At 44.3% G+C, this 20,511-nt stretch overlaps 1 protein-coding gene across 1 annotated transcript in view; it reads right to left on the bottom strand.

Annotated features, from left to right (window-relative positions):
• Positions 1–15,158: 15,158 nt before the first annotated feature.
• LOC139254130 (adenylate cyclase type 10-like) overlaps positions 15,159–20,511 on the bottom strand; it is a 64,594-nt gene continuing 59,241 nt past the window's right edge. Inside the window, exon 7 of the mRNA XM_070873647.1 lies at positions 15,159–15,368. Coding sequence (XP_070729748.1) covers positions 15,159–15,368 — 210 coding nt within the window. The remainder of the gene's footprint in view (positions 15,369–20,511) is intronic.

Raw genomic sequence — 20,511 nt, 5'->3', positions numbered from 1 at the left:
CCCCTCTCATTCTTCTGAACTCCAGTGAATACAAGCCCAGTTGATCCAGTCTTTCTTGATAGGTCAGTCCCGCCATCCCGGGAATCAGTCTGGTGAACCTAATGGACCTTTTGTTTCCAGCAACGGCTCATGTTGGAGGTGTGGAGGCAAACACACAGCCAGAGCTTGCAGGTATCAGCAATATACCTGCAGAAATTGCAACGTCAGCGGTCACTTGGCGCGTAAGTGCAGGAAACCTGCAGCAAGATTGGTGTACGAGGAGGACAGGCCCGATGTAAGCCCTACGAGGCCAAATGGACACTGGGGGAAATCGCTGGAAGCTGAAGTTCAGCGAGTTCATGTGGAGCACATATACAGTTCATACACCAGGACGCCACCGATAATGATGAAAGTGCTCCTCAATGGCATCCCAGTATCAATGGAGCTGGACACGGGGGCCAGCCAGTCCCTGATGAGTATCAAACAGTTCAACAAGTTGTGGGCGTCCAAGGCCAGGAGGCCAAAATTATTGGCGATTGATGCACAGCTACGGACATATACAAAGGAGATCATTCCGGTGCAAGGCAGCGCCACGGTAGTTGTGACCCACACAGATTCGGAGAACAGGTTGCCACTCTGGATTGTCCCAGGAGACGGTCCCGCACTGCTGGGGAGGAGTTGGCTTGCTGTCATGAACTGGAAATGGGGCGATGTCAATGCAATTTCTTCTGTGGAGCGAATATCATGCTCACAGGTCCTGGACAAATTTGACTCACTATTTCAACCCGGCATTGGCACTTTCATGGGGACCAAGGTAGTGATTCACATAAACCCGGACGCCAGGCCAGTACAGCACGAGGCCAGAGCGGTGCCGTATATGATGCGGGAAAAGATAGAAGGCGAATTGAAACGCCCGCTGAGGGAAGGCATCATCTCGCCAGTTGAATTCAGTGACTGGGCGAGCCCGATTGTGCCGGTGCTCAAGGCGGATGGGTCGGTCAGGATATGTGGTGATTACAAGGCCACCATCAATCGGGTGTCACTCCAAGACCAGTACCCGCTACCGAGAGCGGAGGGCCTCTTTGCGACGCTATCCGGTGGCAAACTTTTTTCAAAATTTTGACCCTGACCTCAGCTTACGAGCTGGCAAGTGAGTCGAAGAAGCTGACCACCATCACGACACACAAGGGGTTGTTTGAGTACAACAGATGTCCGTTCGGGATTCACTCGGCCGCCACGATCTTTCAACGAAACATGGAAAGTTTCCTCAATTCGATTCCAAGGACGGTGGTTTTTCAAGACGACATCCTCATCACGGGTTGCGATACTGAAGAACACCTCCACAACCTGGAGGAGGTGCTACGCAGACTGGACCGGGTAGGTCTGCGACTGAAAAAGGCGAAGTGCGTCTTCCTAGCTCCAGAGGTAGAATTCCTGGGGATGAGGCTAGCAACAGACGGGATCATACCTACTGCATCCAAAATGGAAGTGATCCAGAGAGCACCCAGACCCCGTAACACGACAGAGCTGCGTTCGTTCCTGGGGCTCCTGAACTATTTTGTTAACTTTCTTCCAAAATTGAGCACGCTGTTAGAGCCGCTACACGTGCTCCTACGCAAAGGTCGCGAATGGGTCTGGGGGGACAGTCAGGCAAGGGCTTTTGACAGAGCACGCAATTTGTTATGCTCCAACACTCTGTTAACACTATACGACCCATGTAAGAAACTTGTTTTAACGTGCGATACGTCGTCCTATGGTGTCGGGTGTGTGTTGCAGCATGTTAATGCCAAGGGTTAATTACAGCCGGTAGTTTATGCCTCCAGGAGTCTGTCCCAGGCAGAAAGGGGCTACGGGATGGTAGAAAAGGAAGCGCTTGCATGTGTATATGCAGTAAAAAAAATGCGCCAGTACCTGTTTGGCAGGAAATCTGAGCTGGAGACGGATCACAAACTCCTAACGTCCCTTTTGGCCGACAACAAGGCCATAAATGCAAATGCGTCGGCCCACATACAGAGGTGGGCACTCACATTAGCCGCCTATGACTATACAATTCGGCACAGACCGGGCACTGAAAACTGCACCGATGCACTCAGCAGGCTCCCACTAGCCACCACCGAGGGGGCAACCGAGCATGCTGTTGAGATGGTCATGGCTGTTGAAGCTTTCGAAAGCGAAGGCTCACCCGTGACAGCCCGTCAGATCAAAGTCTGGACAAATAGAGACCTGCTACTGTCTTTAGTCAAGAAATGTGTCCTGAATGGGGAATGGGCAGCCATGTACGGGGCATGCCGTGAGGAATTTAAACTATTTCACAGGCACAAGGATGAACTCTCGATTCAGGCAGATTGCCTACTATGGGGAAACCGAGTAGTCATGCCCCAGATGGGCAGAGAGGCGTTCATCCGAGAACTCCACAATGAGCACCCAGGCATTTTCATGATGAAGGCAATTGCCAAGTCACACGTTTGGTGGCCAGGGATAAATGCAGACCTGGAACTTTGTGTTTACAGGTGCAACACGTGTGCCCAGCTGGGCAATGTGCCCAGGGAAGCCCCCCTTAGTCCCTGGTCCTGGCCCTCCAAGCCATGGTCACGCATCCATGTGGACTACGCAGCTCCTTTCATGGGAAAAATGTTTTTGGTTGTAGTAGACGCCTACTCCAAATGGATCAAGTGTGACATTCTCAATTCAAGCACATCTTCTGCCACGGTAGAAAGTCTACGGGCAATGTTCGCCGCCCATGGTCTACCGGACGTCTTGGTCAGCGACAATGGCCCGTGCTTTACAAGCATTGAATTCCAGGACTTCATGGCAGGAAATGGTATCAACCATGTCAGAATGGCACCGTTCAAGCCGGCCTCAAATGGCCAGGCGGAACGAGCAGTGCAGATAATCAAACAGGGGATGCTTAGAATCCAAGGGGGTTCCCTACAAAGCCGCTTATCACGCCTCCTGTTGGCCAATAGATCCAGACCACACTCGCTCACAGGGGTTCCATCCGCAGAGCTGCTAATGAAAAGGACGCTCAAAACCAAGTTATCCCTTATACACCCCACCATGAAAGAAATTGTTGAGAGCAGGCGCCGGTCACAATGTGACTACCGTGACGGGAATGCGAGGGCGCGATGTATTGATGTCAATGACCCTGTCTTTGTCCTCAACTACGCTACAGGGCCCAAATGGCTCGCAGGCACTGTGATTGCCAAAGAGGGGAATAGGATTCTGGTAGTTAAACTTACCAATGGACAATTCTGCCGCAAACACGTGATCAAACAAAAAGGAGGTTCAGCAACCCTATAGAAGAAGCAGAGGAAGAACACGATATAGTGTTCATTCCACCACAGGTGACCGAACACCGGAACCAAGTGGAGGAGAGCCCAGTCACTGTGGGCTGTCCGGACAGGCCTGAGGCACCGCAAACAGCAGACACTCAGGCCAGCGCCCAACAACCGGAGCCCCAACTCAGGCGCTCTACAGGGGAGCGTAAACCACCAGAGAGACTTAACCTGTGATCCCAATAAGACTTTGGGGGGGGAGGTGATGTCATGTATTCTACTGTCATTGTAATCCATGTATAAACTGACCTAAGTTGTACACCGTGAGGACACTGACCACTAGGTGGTGAACTTGTGGGAGACACTCCTAACCTGGACTTTCAGGTATAAAAGGGGAAGCTCCACCCATATTCTCCACTTCAGTGCTGGAATAAAAGTTAATGGTCACAGAGTGACCTTCTCTCTAGTATGGGCCTCGTGTGCATTTATACTGTATAGTAAGGACATATTAAGTCCCAACCAAATCTTTGTAGGGAGTGTCAATGCAGTCTGCTCTTTCTTTATTCCCTGTCTTTGTGGCATAGGATGAGGTTTCATGATTATTTTTGATAACCAAGCCCTGCGGGAAAGCTTGGCTATAATTTACAACAGCTGACTTCAAAACTCTCATCTTTTGGAGATTGAATGTTCTCTTTTCTATGGCCTAACTTTTGTATTGCTTGCATATGTCTTGGACTTATTTCCGGACTGAGATGACCTGCTGTTAAGAGTGGCCATGCTTGGAAATACACTTTTTTTGCATCTAAAATGGCTCATTGTCATCCTGCAGTTCATTTAGGTAAAAGTTATCCATTTAAAAAACTGGAAAAGGTTAATCATTTGGGGGTGATAAGTGTCAATGTTAAGCTATTATCAACAAAGATAATCAAGTCCTACGATCCCTTTTAAAATATAATGCTATTGGTATTATAATCAACTTAAATATCTTTAACTCTTTTCTATCTCTGTTTTTTGACCATTGTTATTTACACAATAATCATAAATTACATCATTAGAACTAAAGAGATGGTACTCAGTAAGATAATGGGACTAAAGGCGGATAAATCCCCTGAACCTGATGGCTTGCATCCTAGGGTCTTAAGAGAAGTAGCGGCAGGGATAATAGATGCATTGGTTGTAATTTACCAAAATTCCCTGGATTCTGGGGAGGTCCCAGCAGATTGGAAAACTGCAAATGTAACGCTCCTATTTAAAAAAGGAGACAGACAAAAAGCAGGAAACTATAGACCAGTTAGCCTGACATCTGTGAAGATGTTGGAGTCCATTATTAAAGAAGCAGTAGCAGGACCTTTGGAAAAGCATAATTCAGTCAGTCAGAGTCAGTATGGATTGATGTAGGGGAAGTCATGTTTGACAAGTTTGCTGGAATTCTTTGAGGATGTAATGAACAGGGTGGATAAAGGGGAACCAGTGGATGTGGTGTATTTGGACTTCCAGAAGGCATTTGACAAGGTGCCACATAAAAGGTTACTGCACAAGTAAAAGTACATGGGGTTGGGGTTAAAATATTAGCATGGATAGAGGATTGATTAACTAACAGAAAACAGAGATTCAGGATAAATGGTTCATTCTCGGGTTGGCAATCAGTAACTCATGAGATGCTGCAGGGATCAGTGCTGGGAACCCAATTATTTACAATCTATATTAACGACTTGGATGAAGGGATCGAGTGTAACATAGCCAAGTTTGCTGATGATACAAAGATGTGAGGAGGACACAAAAAACTTGCAAAGGACATAGACAGGCTATGTGAGTGAGTAAATATTTGGCAGATGAAGTATAATATTGGAAAATGTGAGGTTATGTACTTTGGCAGAAAAAATCGAAGAACAAGTTATTATTTAAATGGAGAAAAATTGCAAAGTGCTGCAGTACAGCAGGACCTGAGGGTCCTGGTGCATGAAACACAAAAGGTTAATATGCAGGTACAGCAAGTGATCAGGAAGGCCAATGAAATCTTGGCCTTTATTGCAAAGGTGGTTGAGTATAAAAGCAGGGAAGTCTTGCTGCAGTTATACAGAGTATTGGTGAGGCCACACCTAGAATATTGTGTACAGTTTTGGTTTCCATATTTAAGAAAGGATATACTTGCTTTGGAGGCAGTTCAGAGAAGATTCACTCAGTTGATTCTGGAGATGAGGGGGTTGACTTATGAGGAAAGGTTGAGTAGGTTGCGCCTCTACTCATTGGAATTCAGAAGAATGAGAGGTGATCTTATCAAAATGTATAAGATTATAAGGGGGCTTGACAAGGTGGATGCAGAGAGGATGTTTCCACTGATGGGGAGACTAGAACTAGGGGGTATAATCTTAGAATAAGGGGCCGCCCATTTAAAACTGAGATGAGGAGAAATTTCTTCTCTCAGAGGGTTGTAAATCTGTGGAATTCGCTGCTGTAAGAGAAATTTGGCATTAGGGGTACCAGCGGGACAAGGGTTAAAGTGCTGGTTCCTGCACCGACCCATAAGGAGGTAAAAGGCCTCTCTTCGGCCTTGTACCAAGGCTCCAGAAGTTATCAATTCAATAATATTCCGACAGGATACGATGTGAGAAGCTAAACAGACATTGATAAGACCTTGCAAAGAGGCTTGAGGCAGACTCACGGGCACCAAGGAGAATCAACAAATTCTGACCTAATGAAGTCATTCGACTCATGGCCTAAGGTGATCACGAGAATCTTGGTCTGTCAATCCAGAGTAGCACTAATAAGGTAGTCCAATTAGAGAAGTAACACTGATAAGGTAGTCCAATTAGAGATCTAGGGAGGTCTTACCAGGGAACGGAGGGGTTTTTGAAATGTATAAAAGTTGTATGATTGTGCTGTTCGGAGAGCATCTCCACTTACAGGCGGCTGTGATGAGAGGTGTTCCCGGATGTTGGTAATAAAAGATCATTATACCTTGCCATTCGTCTCTGTCTGCTAACTCCGGGGGCTGTTACGTGGGTTGGGGCGAGCGTCGACCCTCTATATCAGGGGGCCCGCTCGTGGGAGGAGAAGCCTTCCCATTTTCCCCCTACTTTTGGTGCTGCGAGCAGGGTACGGACTTCCCGAACGGAACAATGACCCAGCTGTTGGGGTGAATATGTTTTAATTTACCACCTTCAAGTTAGAGCTGTGGTATTGTAAACTGCAAAGGAAGGGCATCTGTACAAAGAACCATTTGTAGCAGGTCCAGGAGGGACGGAGATGGAGGACAGGGATGATCTAGTGGTAGAAGGGGGTCAAAGGTGCATCCTAAAACGTGCGCGTGGAGGTAGCACGGCAGTGCGAGGGTACGACGCAAGGGAAGATATAGAGGAAGGTCTATTGACCCGAAGCGGTACGAACGCACGGTGTAGGAACGAGGCATATTGACCCAAAGCATGGCAGTACGAGTGTATGGCGCCAAGGGAAGACATATAGATATACATAACGTCCTGCATACCTAACACAAATTAAAGGGATTGCCCAAGATAGCCCCGAAGAAGATGGGTAACACGGCTAGTAAAAAGGCGAATGAAACCAATCATTAATTGTAACTTGTGTGACTACGTAATGCCATAAAAAAGCTGATAGTGACTATCTTAAGTGACATATGGATCCAAAAATAGAGCCGGCCAAACAATTAATAAGTTTTGTTGAATGAAGAGAGACTTTTGTGAATGTCTGTCGTTGAGTGAGAGTCCTTATGTGATTTTTTGACTGCGGAATTAATTTTTCAGGTTTTTGAAAGCCTGTTTGGAAAAATAGTGCAGCTGTCTGTTTATTTTAGCTCCACCCACTTTTTCAGACAGAGTGAAAGTTTTTTTTAATCCTTTGTAGTGTTGTCCTGTATGTGGGAAGTTTTAAGACATTTTAAGTTAGAAACGCAGGTGTGGATTTATTCGGATGATAAGTTATGGAGCTAGGAAATGCACAAAGGATTCAAACTAAAATATTAAATTAAATCTGATCTCTTTAAAAAAAAAGAGAAAAACAACTAAAAGGTTTGGAAACAATCTAGAAATACCTTTAGGGATCAGGTCAAACTCCTGGGTGAGTGGTGAGCTATCTGCGAAGGTGTAAAAGGGACTTATGAAAAAATGTTAAAATGGCAAGCCTTAGCAGTTTAGAAAAAAGACATTGTAACGGCCTTGAAACTGGAACATTTGAGATAACGAAAAGCAGCCCTCAAAGCCTACGTGCTAGATTCCGTTCTAGTTATGGAGAAAAGTAAAAAGATAAAGACGCAACTTTGAAAGTAAAAAAATTGAACGAATTTGAAAGGAAAAGTGTCTTCGATTGTCTGATGATTTTAAATGAACAAATTTATGGAGACACGAGCCCTCCATGTAAAATACAAAACCTAATTTGAAGGAAGGAGATCTGAAAAAAAAGACGTAACGTACTAAATAGGTGCTGGAAAAAAAGGGGTGTTTGCGATGGAAAAAGACGTAACTTACTAAATACTAGTTGATATCGGCTGTGAAAAAGATATGGTTTAATTGAAAAAAAAAGAATTTGAAGAGGTAAAAGACACTCTTCATTGATAATGATTTTAAGTTACGAGAAAGTTTCACTGCAGTTTGAAAGATTTCCAAAATGGACGTTGTTTATCAAGAAAAGTCCCGAACAGTCTAAACAAGCAGGAGGGTTTTGAAAATAACGAGGAGAAAAGATCTAAGCTATGCAAACTCAGCACAGAAAGAAAAAAACTGGGAATTAGAGAACCTTACTGAATTTTAAAATTCTTATAGAAAATGGAACTGGCACGGAAGTTTAGATTTTGTGCTGAGAGAGAAATAAAACATAAGATTTACCCAGTGAGCGGGACCGTAAAAAACCTCCGAAATGTTGGAATGTATACAGCGTGTGTGAAAATTGGATTTCAGTAAACAAAATAGCTATTAAAAATGTGTGGTCTCGTTTTAAATCAATTAAAAAAAAAATCTTTGGCAAGTACTTGAATTAGAAGTGAAGAAATAATTGGAGTTTAATCTAAAATGCCGTCTTTTCTGATGAGAAGACTTTTATTATGACGGCTTTACGAATGATTTCTGCTGTTTTAACGGATTCCTAATTTCTAAGCAAGTTTTGAAGGCACAAAGACTTTAAAAAAAATTTTTTTCGGATGATTATGCAAAGTCACGTCTGGCTTTCTTACAAACCTGTAAAGGAGTTAACCCTTTCCATTGACAGCTGTTTTATACTGGACATTATTAATTTGGATTTCTTAATAGAATAAAAAAGACTCACCTGAGAGGAAATGGTGGGATACTCAGAATAAAAATAAAACAGAACTAGCCTATGTAATAATACTCGCCTGATACAAATAAAAAAAAGATACTCAAACAAAACAAATTCAAGAGTTAAAAACTAAGATAAATAAGCTGGAAGAGATTTTTAAAAAACGGGACCAGACGGATAGTGCAGTGCGCAGCCATAGCACCATCACCTATGGCAATAGAGCCAATGTACCCCACGGTGGGTAAGTGGAGTCCCCAAACCCAACCTAACCCTTACCTCCGATTTCACAGAGTGACCTCGACATGCATGGATAAAAGATGAGCAGATCAGAACCTAACACCTAGTGACGACCAGGCTATCTGTTTAAAATTTGCAGATAAAACACTCACCAAGATGGGATCGCAGCGGCTACTTCGACTCTGGAGACTCAGGATACTGGGAACCTTAAGGCCCACGCAAGCACTGGATAATACAGACGGACTATGAGAGAATATAGCACACGCAGGAAAGACACAACTACATGAGATGGGGCTTTGTTTGGCATCCCAGCAGCCAAGGACTGGAGTAAGGACAGAACTTATTTTAACGTATGGCTATGTATAGTGTATTAAGTAAGGTTGTAATGCAGCAGGCTGCCGATGCCATGGGCGCCAGTAGATTCCGAGGACAGGAGCAAGTTCATAGGGCCAAAAGGGGAAGGGCGCAGAAATACAACTGGATGGAATTTGTTCTAGAAGCTCATGCTTGGGCGGGCGAAGCTGCAAAACAAGCAGCCAAATCCACCCCGCAAGAAACAGAAGGGTGGGAACAGAACGGAGCAAAAAAGGGGGTGGGACCCCAGGATGTTTAGGAAAACTGGCCAATGGGATAAAATGAAGACCAAGGGAGGTCTCTGGAATATAAGGTGTATGTCCTGAAGCGTGACACGGTATCAACACGGAGAAGCCGGTATTGATCATGTGCAGCGCAAACAAGAAGGAATACAACCTAAAAAGGGGGGCAGATGGAGTGTGGAGGAAAGATGACAATAAAGGTCCAGCTGGGACACCAAACACACCCAAAGGGACCCTGGGAAGCCCTACCACTGCCCCGACAACCACCCTGGGGACAACAACTCTTCCCAGCACAACCACGCAAGTCCCCCATAAGCCCGTCCATAAAGACTGGAGCCAAAGGGGGGCTAGTAATAAAAGAATCTAAAGAAAGGATATAATTTGGGGTGCGTCAGTGACTACTCATTCTTCCTAACTTCTGTGAGAACTAAACTATAAGTCTATATGAGAACCTGACACAACGGATCCTCGACAGCCTGGAATCCACTACCTGGAGATTTAATGTCAGAAAGGGAACAGGACAAGGTCGAACAAAAAGGGGAAAACTGGAAACACTAGGCACGGGTTATGCGGCAGGGGTTACGACGATGAATTCCATAGACCTGTATGCAATAGACCACCGGGTTAACAACTTACCACAGATCTTGAGAGGTTTACTGGGGAGGGACATGGATAACCAAGCCCTACAAGCGCGGTTGGGAGATGACGCGGAAGGGGAACTGTTACAGGTGGCCCATACATTACAGAAGCATGCCAAGACAATAAATTTGATCCACGCAATGGGGAACAACATAAGTAAACGATTACAAGCTGAGATAGTTTGCTCCGGGTATGGGGCCTGGATTAAATGAAGTACAACATAACTTGGAGCAACTCCAGAATGGGGACATACCAGATTGGATCCCGAACAGCATACTTAACAATGAATAACACGTGCAAGGTACGAAGGAATAGTCACGCATGGGTGCCAAAATTCAGATGTATTACTGGGCGGGTGAATATGATCGGATTTGTGTTGTCCATACCACAGTATGATGTAACAAAGGGAGACCCCTTATACCAGATCGATAATATCGGTGAAGTAAGAAACCAAACTCGTTTGCGTTACCATCAGCCTGCCAGACGGGTGATTAAAATTAAATTAGTACGAAAGGCATTGACATAACTGATTGCTAAAAAATTAACCAAGTGGTTTTATGTCGAGGTACGCCACGAATGACGAATGATGATTGCAGATTCCACCAAACAAACGGATGCATGCTGAGTATCACTCCTCTCGAATACGATTCCGAAACAATCGCTGCTCCACAAGGGAATGGAGATTTGGTGCGTGAGCACAGAAGCAGCCAACCCAACGATTAAGACCAGGGGAGAAGTCACCCCCTGCGTCATCACCAACCCTAACTTCTGTTTCAGGCCCATGGGAAAAATAGACATAAATGGATACCACATACATCTCGAGACAACGGGCCAAATGGGGGGAATTGTAAGAGAAATTTGGCATTAGGGGTACAAGCGGGACAAGGGTTAAAGTGCTGGTTCCTGCACCGATCCATAAGGAGGTAAAAGGCCTCTCTTCGGCCTTGTACCAAGGCTCCAGAAGTTATCAATTCAATAATATTCTGACAGGATACGATGTGAGAACCTAAACAGACATTGATAAGACCTTGCGAAGAGGCTTGAGGCAGACTCACGGGCACCAAGGAGAATCAACAAATTCTGACCGAATGAAGTCATTTTAGTCACGGCCGAAGGTGGTCACGAGGGTCTTGGCCTGTCAATCCAAAGTAGCACTAATAAGGTAGTCCAATTAGAGAAGTAGCACTGATAAGATGGTCTAATTAGAAATCTAGGGAGGTCTTACCAGGGAACGGAGGTGTTTTTGAAATGTATAAAAGTTGTATGATTGTGCTGTTCAGAGAGCATCTCCACTCACAGGCGGCTGTGATGAGAGGTGGTCCCGGACGTTCGTAATAAAAGATCATTATACCTTGCCATACGTCTCTGTCTGCTAACTCCGGGGGCTGTTACGCGGGTTGGGGCGAGCGTCGACCCTCTATATCAGGGGGCCCGCTCGTGGGAGGAGAAGACTTCCCATTTTTCCCCTACACTGCCTCAGAGAGCTGTGGAAGCTGGGTGATTGAATAAATTTAAGACAGAGATAGACAGTTTCTGAACCGATAAGGGAATAAGATGTTATGGAGAGCGGGCAGGGAAATGGACGTGAGTCCATGATTGGATCAGCCATGATCGTAGTAAATGGCGAGGGGGGCCGTATGGTCTACTCCTACTCCTATTTCTTATGTTAACTGGTTTGGAAACATAAGAACATAAGAATTAGGAACAGGAGTAGGCCATCAAGCCCCTCGAGCCTGCTCCGCCATTCAACAAGGTCATGGCTGATCTGGCCGTGGACTCAGCTCCACTTACCCGCCTGCTCCCCATAAACCTTAATTCCCTTATTGGTTAAAAATCTATCTATCTGTGACTTGAATACATTCAATGAGCTAGCCTCAACTGCTTCCTTGGGCAGACAATTCCATAGATTCACAACCCTCTGGGAGAAGAAATTCCTTCTCAACTCGGTTTTAAATTGGCTCCCCCGTATTTTGAGGCTGTGCCCCCTAGTTCTAGTCTCCCCGACCAATGGAAACAACCTCTCTGCCTCTATCTTGTCTATCCCTTTCATTATTTTAAATGTTTCTATAAGATCACCCCTCATCCTTCTGAACTCCAACGAGTAAAGACCCAGTCTACTCAATCTATCATCATAAGGTAACCCCCTCATCTCCAGAATCAGCCTAGTGAATCATCTCTGTACCCCCTCCAGAGCCAGTATATCCTTCCTTAAGTAAGGTGATCAAAACTGCACGCAGTACTCCAGGTGCGGCCTCACCAATACCCTATACAGTTGCAGCAGGACCTCCCTGCTTTTGTACTCCATCCCTCTCGCAATGAAAGCCAACATTCCATTCGCCTTCCTGATTACCTGCTGCACCTGCAAACTAACTTTTTGGGATTCATGCACAAGGACCCCCAGGTCCCTCTGCACCACAGCATGTTGTAATTTTTCCCCATTCAAATAATATTCCCTTTTACTGTTTTTTTTTCCAAGGTGGATGACCTCACACTTTCCGACATTGTATTCCATCTGCCAAACCTTAGCCCATTCGCTTAACCTATCCAAATCTCTTTGCAGCCTCTCTGGGTCCTCGACACAACCTGATTTCCCACTAATCTTTGTGTCATCTGCAAATTGTGTTACACTACACTCTGTCCCCTCTTCCAGGTCATCTATGTATATTGTAAACAGTTGTGGTCCCAGTACCGATCCCTGTGGCACACCACTAACCACCGATTTCCAACCCGAAAAGGACCCATTTATCCCGACTCTCTGCTTTCTGTTCGCCAGCCAATTCTCTATCCATGCTAATACATTTCCTCTGACTCCATGTACCTCTATCTTCTGCAGTAACCTTTTGTGTGGCACCTTATCGAATGCCCTTTGGAAATCTAAATACACCACATCCATCGGTACACCTTTATCCACCATGCTCGTTATATCCTCAAAGAATTCCAGCAAATTAGTTAAACATGATTTCTCCTTCATGAATCCATGCTGCGTCTGCTTGATTGCACTATTCCTATCTTGATGTCCCGCTATTTCTTCCTTAATGATAGTTTCAAGCATTTTCCCCACTAGATGTTAAACTAACCGGCCTATAGTTACCTGCCTTTTGTCTGCCCCCTTTTTTAAACAGAGGCGTTACATTAGCTGCTTTCCAATCCGCTGGTACCTCCCCAGAGTCCAGAGAATTTTGGTAGATTATAACGAATGCATCTTCTATAACTTCCGCCATCTCTTTTAATACCCTGTGATGCATTTCATCAGGACCAGGGGACTTGTCTGCCTTGAGATCCATTAGCCTGTCCAGCACTACCCCCCTAGTGATAATGATTGTCTCAAGGTCCTCCCTTCCCACATTCCTGTGACCAGCAATTTTTGGCATGGTTTTTGTGTCTTCCACTGTGAAGACCGAAGCAAAATAATTGTTTAAGGTCTCAGCCATTTCCACATTTCCCATTATTAAATCCCCCTTCTCATCTTCTAAGGGACCAACATTTACTTTAGTCACTCTTTTCCATTTTATATATCTGTAAAAGCTTTTACTATCTGTTTTATGTTTTGTGCATGTTTACTTTTGTAATCTTTCTTTCCTTTCTTTATTGCTTTTTTAGTCATTCTTTGCTGTTGTTTAAAATGTTCCCAATCTTCTAGTTTCCCACTAACCTTGGCCACCTTATATGCATTGTTCTTTAATTTGATACTCTCCTTTATTTCCTTGGTCATCCACGGCTGGTTATCCCTTCTCTTACCGCCCTTCTTTTTCACTGGAATATATTTTTGTTGCACACTATGAAAGAGCTCCTTAAAAGTCCTCCACTGTTCCTCAATTGTGCCACCGTTTAGTCTGTGTTTCCAGTCTACTTTAGCCAACTCTGCCCTCATCCCACTGTAGTCTACTTTGTTTAAGCATAGTACACTCGTTTGAGACACTACTTCCTCGCCCTCAATCTGTATTACAAATTCAATCATACTGTGATCACTCATTCTGAGAGGATCTTTTACTAGGAGATCATTTATTTTTCCTGTCTCATTACACAGGACCAGATCTAAGATAGCTTGCTCCCTTGTAGGTTATGTAACATACTGTTCTAAGAAACAATCCCGTATGCATTCTATGAATTCCTCCTCCAGGCTACCCCGTGCGATTTGATTTGACCAATCGATGTGTAGGTTAAAATCCCCCATGACTACTGCCGTTCCTTTTTCACATGCCTCCATTATTCCCTTGATTATTGCCCGCCCCACCGTGAAGTTATTATTTGGGGACCTATAAACTACGCCCACCAGTGACTTTTTCCCCTTACTATCTCTAACCTCCACCCACAATGATTCAACATTTTGTTCATTCGAGCCAATATTATCTCTCACAACTGCCCTAATATCATTCTTTATTAACAGAGCTACCCCACCTCCTTTCCCTTCTTGTCTATCTTTCCGAATCGTCAGATACTCCTGTATGTTTAATTCCCAGTCTTGGCCAGCCTGCAACCATGTTTCTGTAATGGACACCAAATCAAACCCGTTTGTAATGATTTGTGCCGTCAACTCATTTACTTTATTTCGAATGTTGCGTGCGTTTAGGTAGAGTGTTTTAATACTAGTTTTTAAACCATGATTTTTAGCTTTGACCCCTCCTGCAGCCCCTTTATATTCAGTGGCCCTTTTTGTTTTTTGCCTTGGGTTTCTCTGCCCTCCACTTTTACTCATCTCCTTTCTGTCTTTTGCTATTGTCTCCTTTTTGTTTCCCTCTGTCTCCCTGCATTGGTTCCCATCCCCCTGCCATATTAGTTTAACTCCTCCCCAACAGCACTAGCAAACACTCCCCCTAGGACATTGGTTCTGGTCCTGCCCAGTTTCCTGCCAAAGTTTCTGTGCTGGCAGTATGAGGCACAAGAATTAGCATACATAACTGAACTATCATGATTATAGAAGTATTAAGTTAATAGCCATTAATTTAAAGCAAAAAGTGTGAAAGTTAAATCTATTTATAAATGCTTTAAAAGGTCCCCCTCATTAATATAAGCAGTAACAAAATTAATATAAGCAGTAACAAAATATTTATTCATGCATTTTATTTTGAGGAATGAAAACACTTGGAATGGAAACACCACAATGTAACAATTGATTGAACTATTAGTGGCAAGTAATTACCTATAGGTTTCACAATATTGAGTTCAATTAGTAGGGAATGCATACTAAGTCAGCCTCTGACTTGGTTGGTGATACGTTTTCATCTATGACAAAGTCATTCATGGATCTCACTGTCTGTAGAAGATACCTAGAATTTGGAGATGCACTTGTTACTTCATCCCAGATTGGCATATTTTTAGCTGATTTGACCCATAAATTTTCAAGCTCCTCTTCACTTTCATCCATAAACCATGCATCCTAATAACACAGTAAAAACACATTGGTAAGAATTTCATAACATTTATGAATGTTGATTTGTTTTGGTGCCTGGCAATATCAAGCAATGTTAATGAAGAAGAATCCTCAACCACTTCAGATTAGTGGATATACAATTGTTAAGCTTAGTGTCATCTGCAACCTTGGAGATATTGCATTCAATTCCTTCGTCTAAATCATTAATGTATATTGTAAATAGCTGGGATCCCAGCACTGAACCTTGCGGTATCCCACTAGTCACTGCCTGCCATTCTGAAAAGGACCTGTTTATTCCTGCACTTTGCTTCCTGTCTGCTAACTAATTCTCTATCCACTTAAATACATTACCTCCAATACCATGTGCTTTAATTTTGCACACTAATCTCTTATGTGGGACCGAGTCAAAAGCCTTTTGAAAGTCCAAATACTTCACATCCACTGGTTCTCTCTTGTCCACTCTACTAGTTACATCCTCAAAAAATTCCAGAAGATTTGTCAAGCATGATTTCCTTTTCATAATTCCATGCTGACTTGGACCGATCCTGTCACTGCTTTCCAAATGAGCTGCTATTACATCTTTAATAATTGATTCCAACATTTTCCCCACTACCGATGTCAGGCTATAATTCCCTGATTTCTCTCCCCCTCCTTTTTTAAAAAGTGGTGTTACATTAGCTACTCTCCAGTCCATAGGAACTGATCCAGAGTCGATAGACTGTTGGAAAATGATCACCAATGCATCCACTATTTCTAGGACCATTTCCTTAAGTACTCTGGGATGCAGACTATCAGGCCCTGGGGATTTATTGGCCTTCAATCCCATCAATTTCCATAACACAATTTCCTGACTGGTAAGGATTTCCTTCAGTTCCTCCTTCTCGCTAGATCCTCGGTCCCCTATTATTTTCGGGAGGTTATTCGTGTCTTCCTGAGTGAAGACAGAACCAAAGTATTTGTTCAATTGGTCTGCCATTTCCTTGTTCCCCATTATGAATTCACCTGATTCTGACTGCAAGGGACCTACATTAGTCTTCACTACTCTTTGTCTCTTCACATATCTATAGAAGCTTTTGCAGTCAGTTTTTATGTTCCCTGCAAGCTTACTCTCGTACTCTATTTTCCACCTCCTAATTAAACCCTTAGTCCTCCTCTGCTGGATTCTAAATTTCTCCCAGTCCTCAGGTTTGCTGCTTTTTCTGGCAAATTTATTTAGAAACATAGAAACATAGAAAATAGGTGCAGGATTAGACCATTCGGCCCTTCGAGCCTGCACCGCCATTGAATAAGATCATGGTTGATTATTCCCTCAGTATCCCTTTCCTGCGTTCTCTCCATACCCCTTGATCCCCCTAGCCGTAAGGGCCATACCTAACTCCCTCTTGAATATATCCAATGAACTGGCATCAACAACTCTCTGCGGCAGGTAATTCCATAGGTTAACAACTCTCTGAGTGAAGAAGTTTCTCCTCATCTCAGTCCTAAATGGCCTACCCCTTATCCTAAGACTATGTCCCTGATTCTGGACTTCCCCAACATCGGGAACATTCTTCCCGCATCTAACCTGTCCAGTCCCGTCAGAATCTTATACGTTTCTATGAGATCCCCTCTCATCCTTCTAAACTCCAGTGAATAAAGGCCCAGTTGATCCAGTCTCTCCTCATATGACTGTCCAGCCATCCCTGGAATCAGTCTGGTGAACCTTCGTTGCACTCCCTCAATAGCAAGAAAGTCCTTCCTCATATTAGGAGGCCAAAACTGTACACAATATTCCAGGTGAGGCCTCACTAAGGCCCTGTACAACTGCAATAAGACCTCCCTGCTCCTATACTCAAATCCCCTAGCTATGAAGGCCAACATACCATTTGCCTTCTTCACCACCTGCTGTACCTGCATGCCCACTTTCAGTGACTGATGAACCATGACACCTAGGGCTCATTGCACCTCCCCTTATCCTAATCTGCCGCCATCCAGATATTATTCTGCCTTCGGGTTTTTGCCCCCAAAATGGATAACCTCACATTTATCCATATTATACTGAATCTGCCATGCATTTGCCCACTCACCTAACCTGTCCAATTCACCCTGCAGCCTCTTAGCATCCTCCTCACAGCCCACACCGCCACCCAGTTTAGTGTCATCCACAAACTTGGAGATATTACTATCAATTCCTTCATCTAAATCATTAATGTATATTGTAAAGAGCTAGGGTCCCAGCACTGAGCCCTGCGGCACTCCACTAGTCACTGCCTGCCATTCTGAAAAGGACCCGTTTATCCCGACTCCCTGCTTCCTGTCTGCCAGCCAGTTCTCTATCCATGTCACTACATTACCCCCAATACCATACGCTTTGATTTTGCACACCAATCTCTTGTGCGGAACCTTGTCAAAAACCTTTTGAAAGTCCAAATACACCACATCCACTGGTTGTCCCTTGTCCACTCTGCGAGTTACATCCTCAAAAAATTCCAGAAGATTTGTCAAGCATGATTTCCCTTTCATAAATCCATGCTGACTTGGTCTGATCCTGTCACTGCTTTCTGAATGCGCTACTATTTCATCCTTAATGATCGATTCCAACATTTTCCCCATTACCGATGTCAGGCTAACCGGTCTATAATTACCCGTTTTCTCTCTCCCTTCCTTTTTAAATAATGGTGTTACGTTAGCTACCCTCCAGTCCATAGGAACTGATCCAGAGTCGATAGACTGTTGCAAAATGATCACCAATGCATCCACTATTTCTAGGGCCACTTCCTTAATTACACTGGGATGCAGACTATCAGGCCCCGGGGATTTATCAGCCTGCAATCCAATCAATTTCCCGAACACAATTTCCCGCCTAATAAGGATATCCTTCAGTTCCTCCTTATCACTAGACCTACTGTCCCCCCAGTACAATCAAAAGATTATTTATGTCTTCCTTCGTGAAGACAGAACTGAAGTATTTGTTCAATTTGTCTGCCATTTCTTTGTTCACCATTATAAATTAATTTGAATCCAACTGTAAGGGACCCACGTTTGTCTTCACTAATCTTTTTCTCTTCACATATTTATAGACGTTTTTATGTTCCCTGCAAGTTTCCTCTCGTACTCTATTTTCCCCCTCTTAATTAAATCCTTAGTTGTCCTCTATTGAATTCTAAATTTCTCCCAGTCCTCAGATTTGTTGCTTTTTCTAGCCAAATTATATGCCTCTTCCTTGGCTTTAACACTATCCTTAATTTCCCTTTGTTAGCCATGGTTGAGCCACCTTCCCCATTTTATTTTTACTCCAGACAGGGATGTGAAATTGCTGAAGTTCATCCACGTGATCTTTAAATGTTTGCCATTGCTTATCCACCGTCAACCCTTTAAGTATCCTTTGCCAGTCTATTCTAGCCAATTCACGCCTCAAACCATCGAAGTTACCTTTCCTTAAGTTCAGGATCCTAGTTTCCGAATTAACTGTGTCACTCTCCATCTTAATAAAGAATTCTACCATATTATGGTCACTCTTCCCAAGGGGCCTCGCACAACAAGATTTCTCATTAATCCCTTCTCATTACACATCACCCAGTCTCGGATGGCCAGCTCCCTAGTTGGTTCCTTGACATATTGGTCTAGAAAACCATCCCTAATACACTCCAGGAAATCCTCCTCCACTGCATTGCTACCAGTTTGGTTAGCCCAATCAATATGTAGATTTAAGTCACCCATGATAACTGCTTTACCTTTATTGCACACATCCCTTATTTTTTGTTTGATGCTGTCCCCAACCTCACTACTACTGTTTGATGGTCTGTACACAACTCCCACTAGCGTTTTCTGCCCTTTGGAATTTTGCAGCTCCACCCATACCGATTCCACATCATCTAGGCTAATGTCCCTCCTTACTAATTTCCACTTTAACCAGCAACGGCACCCCGCCTCCTTTTCCTTTCTGTCTATCCTTCCTAAATGCTAAATACCCTTGGATGTTGAGTTCCCAGCCTTGGTCACCCTGGAGCCATGTCTCCGTGATGCCAATGACATCATAGCTGTGAACTGCTATCTGCGCAGTTAACTCGTCCACCTTATTCCGAATACTCCTTGCATTGAGGCACAGAGCCTTCAGGCTTGTCTTTTTAACACACTTTGCCCCTTTAGAATTTTGCTGTAATGTGGCCCTTTTTGTTTTTTGCCTTGGGTTTCTCTGCCCTCCACTTTTACTATTCTCCTTTCTATCTTTTGCTTCTGACTCCATTTTATTTCCCTCTGTCTCCCTGCATAGGTTCCCATCCCCCTGCCATATTAGTTTAACTCCTCCCCAACAGCACTAGCAAACACTCCCCCTAGGACATTGGTTCCCGTCCTGTCCAGGTGCAGACCGTCCAGTTTGTACTGGTCCCACCTCCCCCAGAACCGGTTCCCGCCCCAGGAATTTGAATCCCTCCCTTTTGCACCACTCCTCAAGCCACGTATTCACCTGAGCTATCCTGCGATTCCTACTCTGACTAGTATGTGGCACTGGTAGCAATCCTGAGATTATTACTTTTGAGTTCCTACTTTTTAATTTAACTCCTATCTCCCTGAATTCGTCTCATAGGACCTCATCCCATTTTTTTCCTTTATTGTTGGTACCTTTCTGCTCCACGACAACTGGCTGTTCACCCTCCCTTTTCAGAATGTCCTGCACCCGCTCCGAGACATCCTTGACCCTTGCACCAGGGAGGCAACATATCATCCTGGAGTCTCGGTTGCGGCCACAGAAACACCGATCTATTCCCCTTACAATTGAATCCCCTATCACTATAGCTCTCACACTCTTTTCCCTGCCCTCCTGTGCAGCAGAGCCAGCCACGTTGCCAAGAACTTGGCTGCTGCTGCTCTCCCCTAATGATTCCTCCCCCTCAACAGTACTCAAAGCGGTGTATCTGTTTTGCAGGGGGATGACCACAGCGGATCCCTGCACTACCTTCCTTGCACTGCTCTTTCTGTTGGTCTTCCATTCCCTATCTGGCTGTGGACCCTTTACCTGCAGTAAGACCAACTCACTAAATGTGCTATTCACATCATTCTCAGCATCGTGCATGCTCCAGAGTGAATCCACCCGCAGCTCCAGTTCCGCAATGCGGTCCGTCAGGAGCTGGAGGCGGATACACTTTCCACACACGTAGTCGTCAGGGAC

Source organism: Pristiophorus japonicus, chromosome 3 (assembly GCF_044704955.1).
Source record: "Pristiophorus japonicus isolate sPriJap1 chromosome 3, sPriJap1.hap1, whole genome shotgun sequence".
NCBI classification, from domain to species: domain Eukaryota; kingdom Metazoa; phylum Chordata; class Chondrichthyes; family Pristiophoridae; genus Pristiophorus; species Pristiophorus japonicus.
The sequence above is the reverse complement of the archived record's forward strand: the minus strand, read 5'-3'. Positions and strand labels throughout refer to the sequence as shown.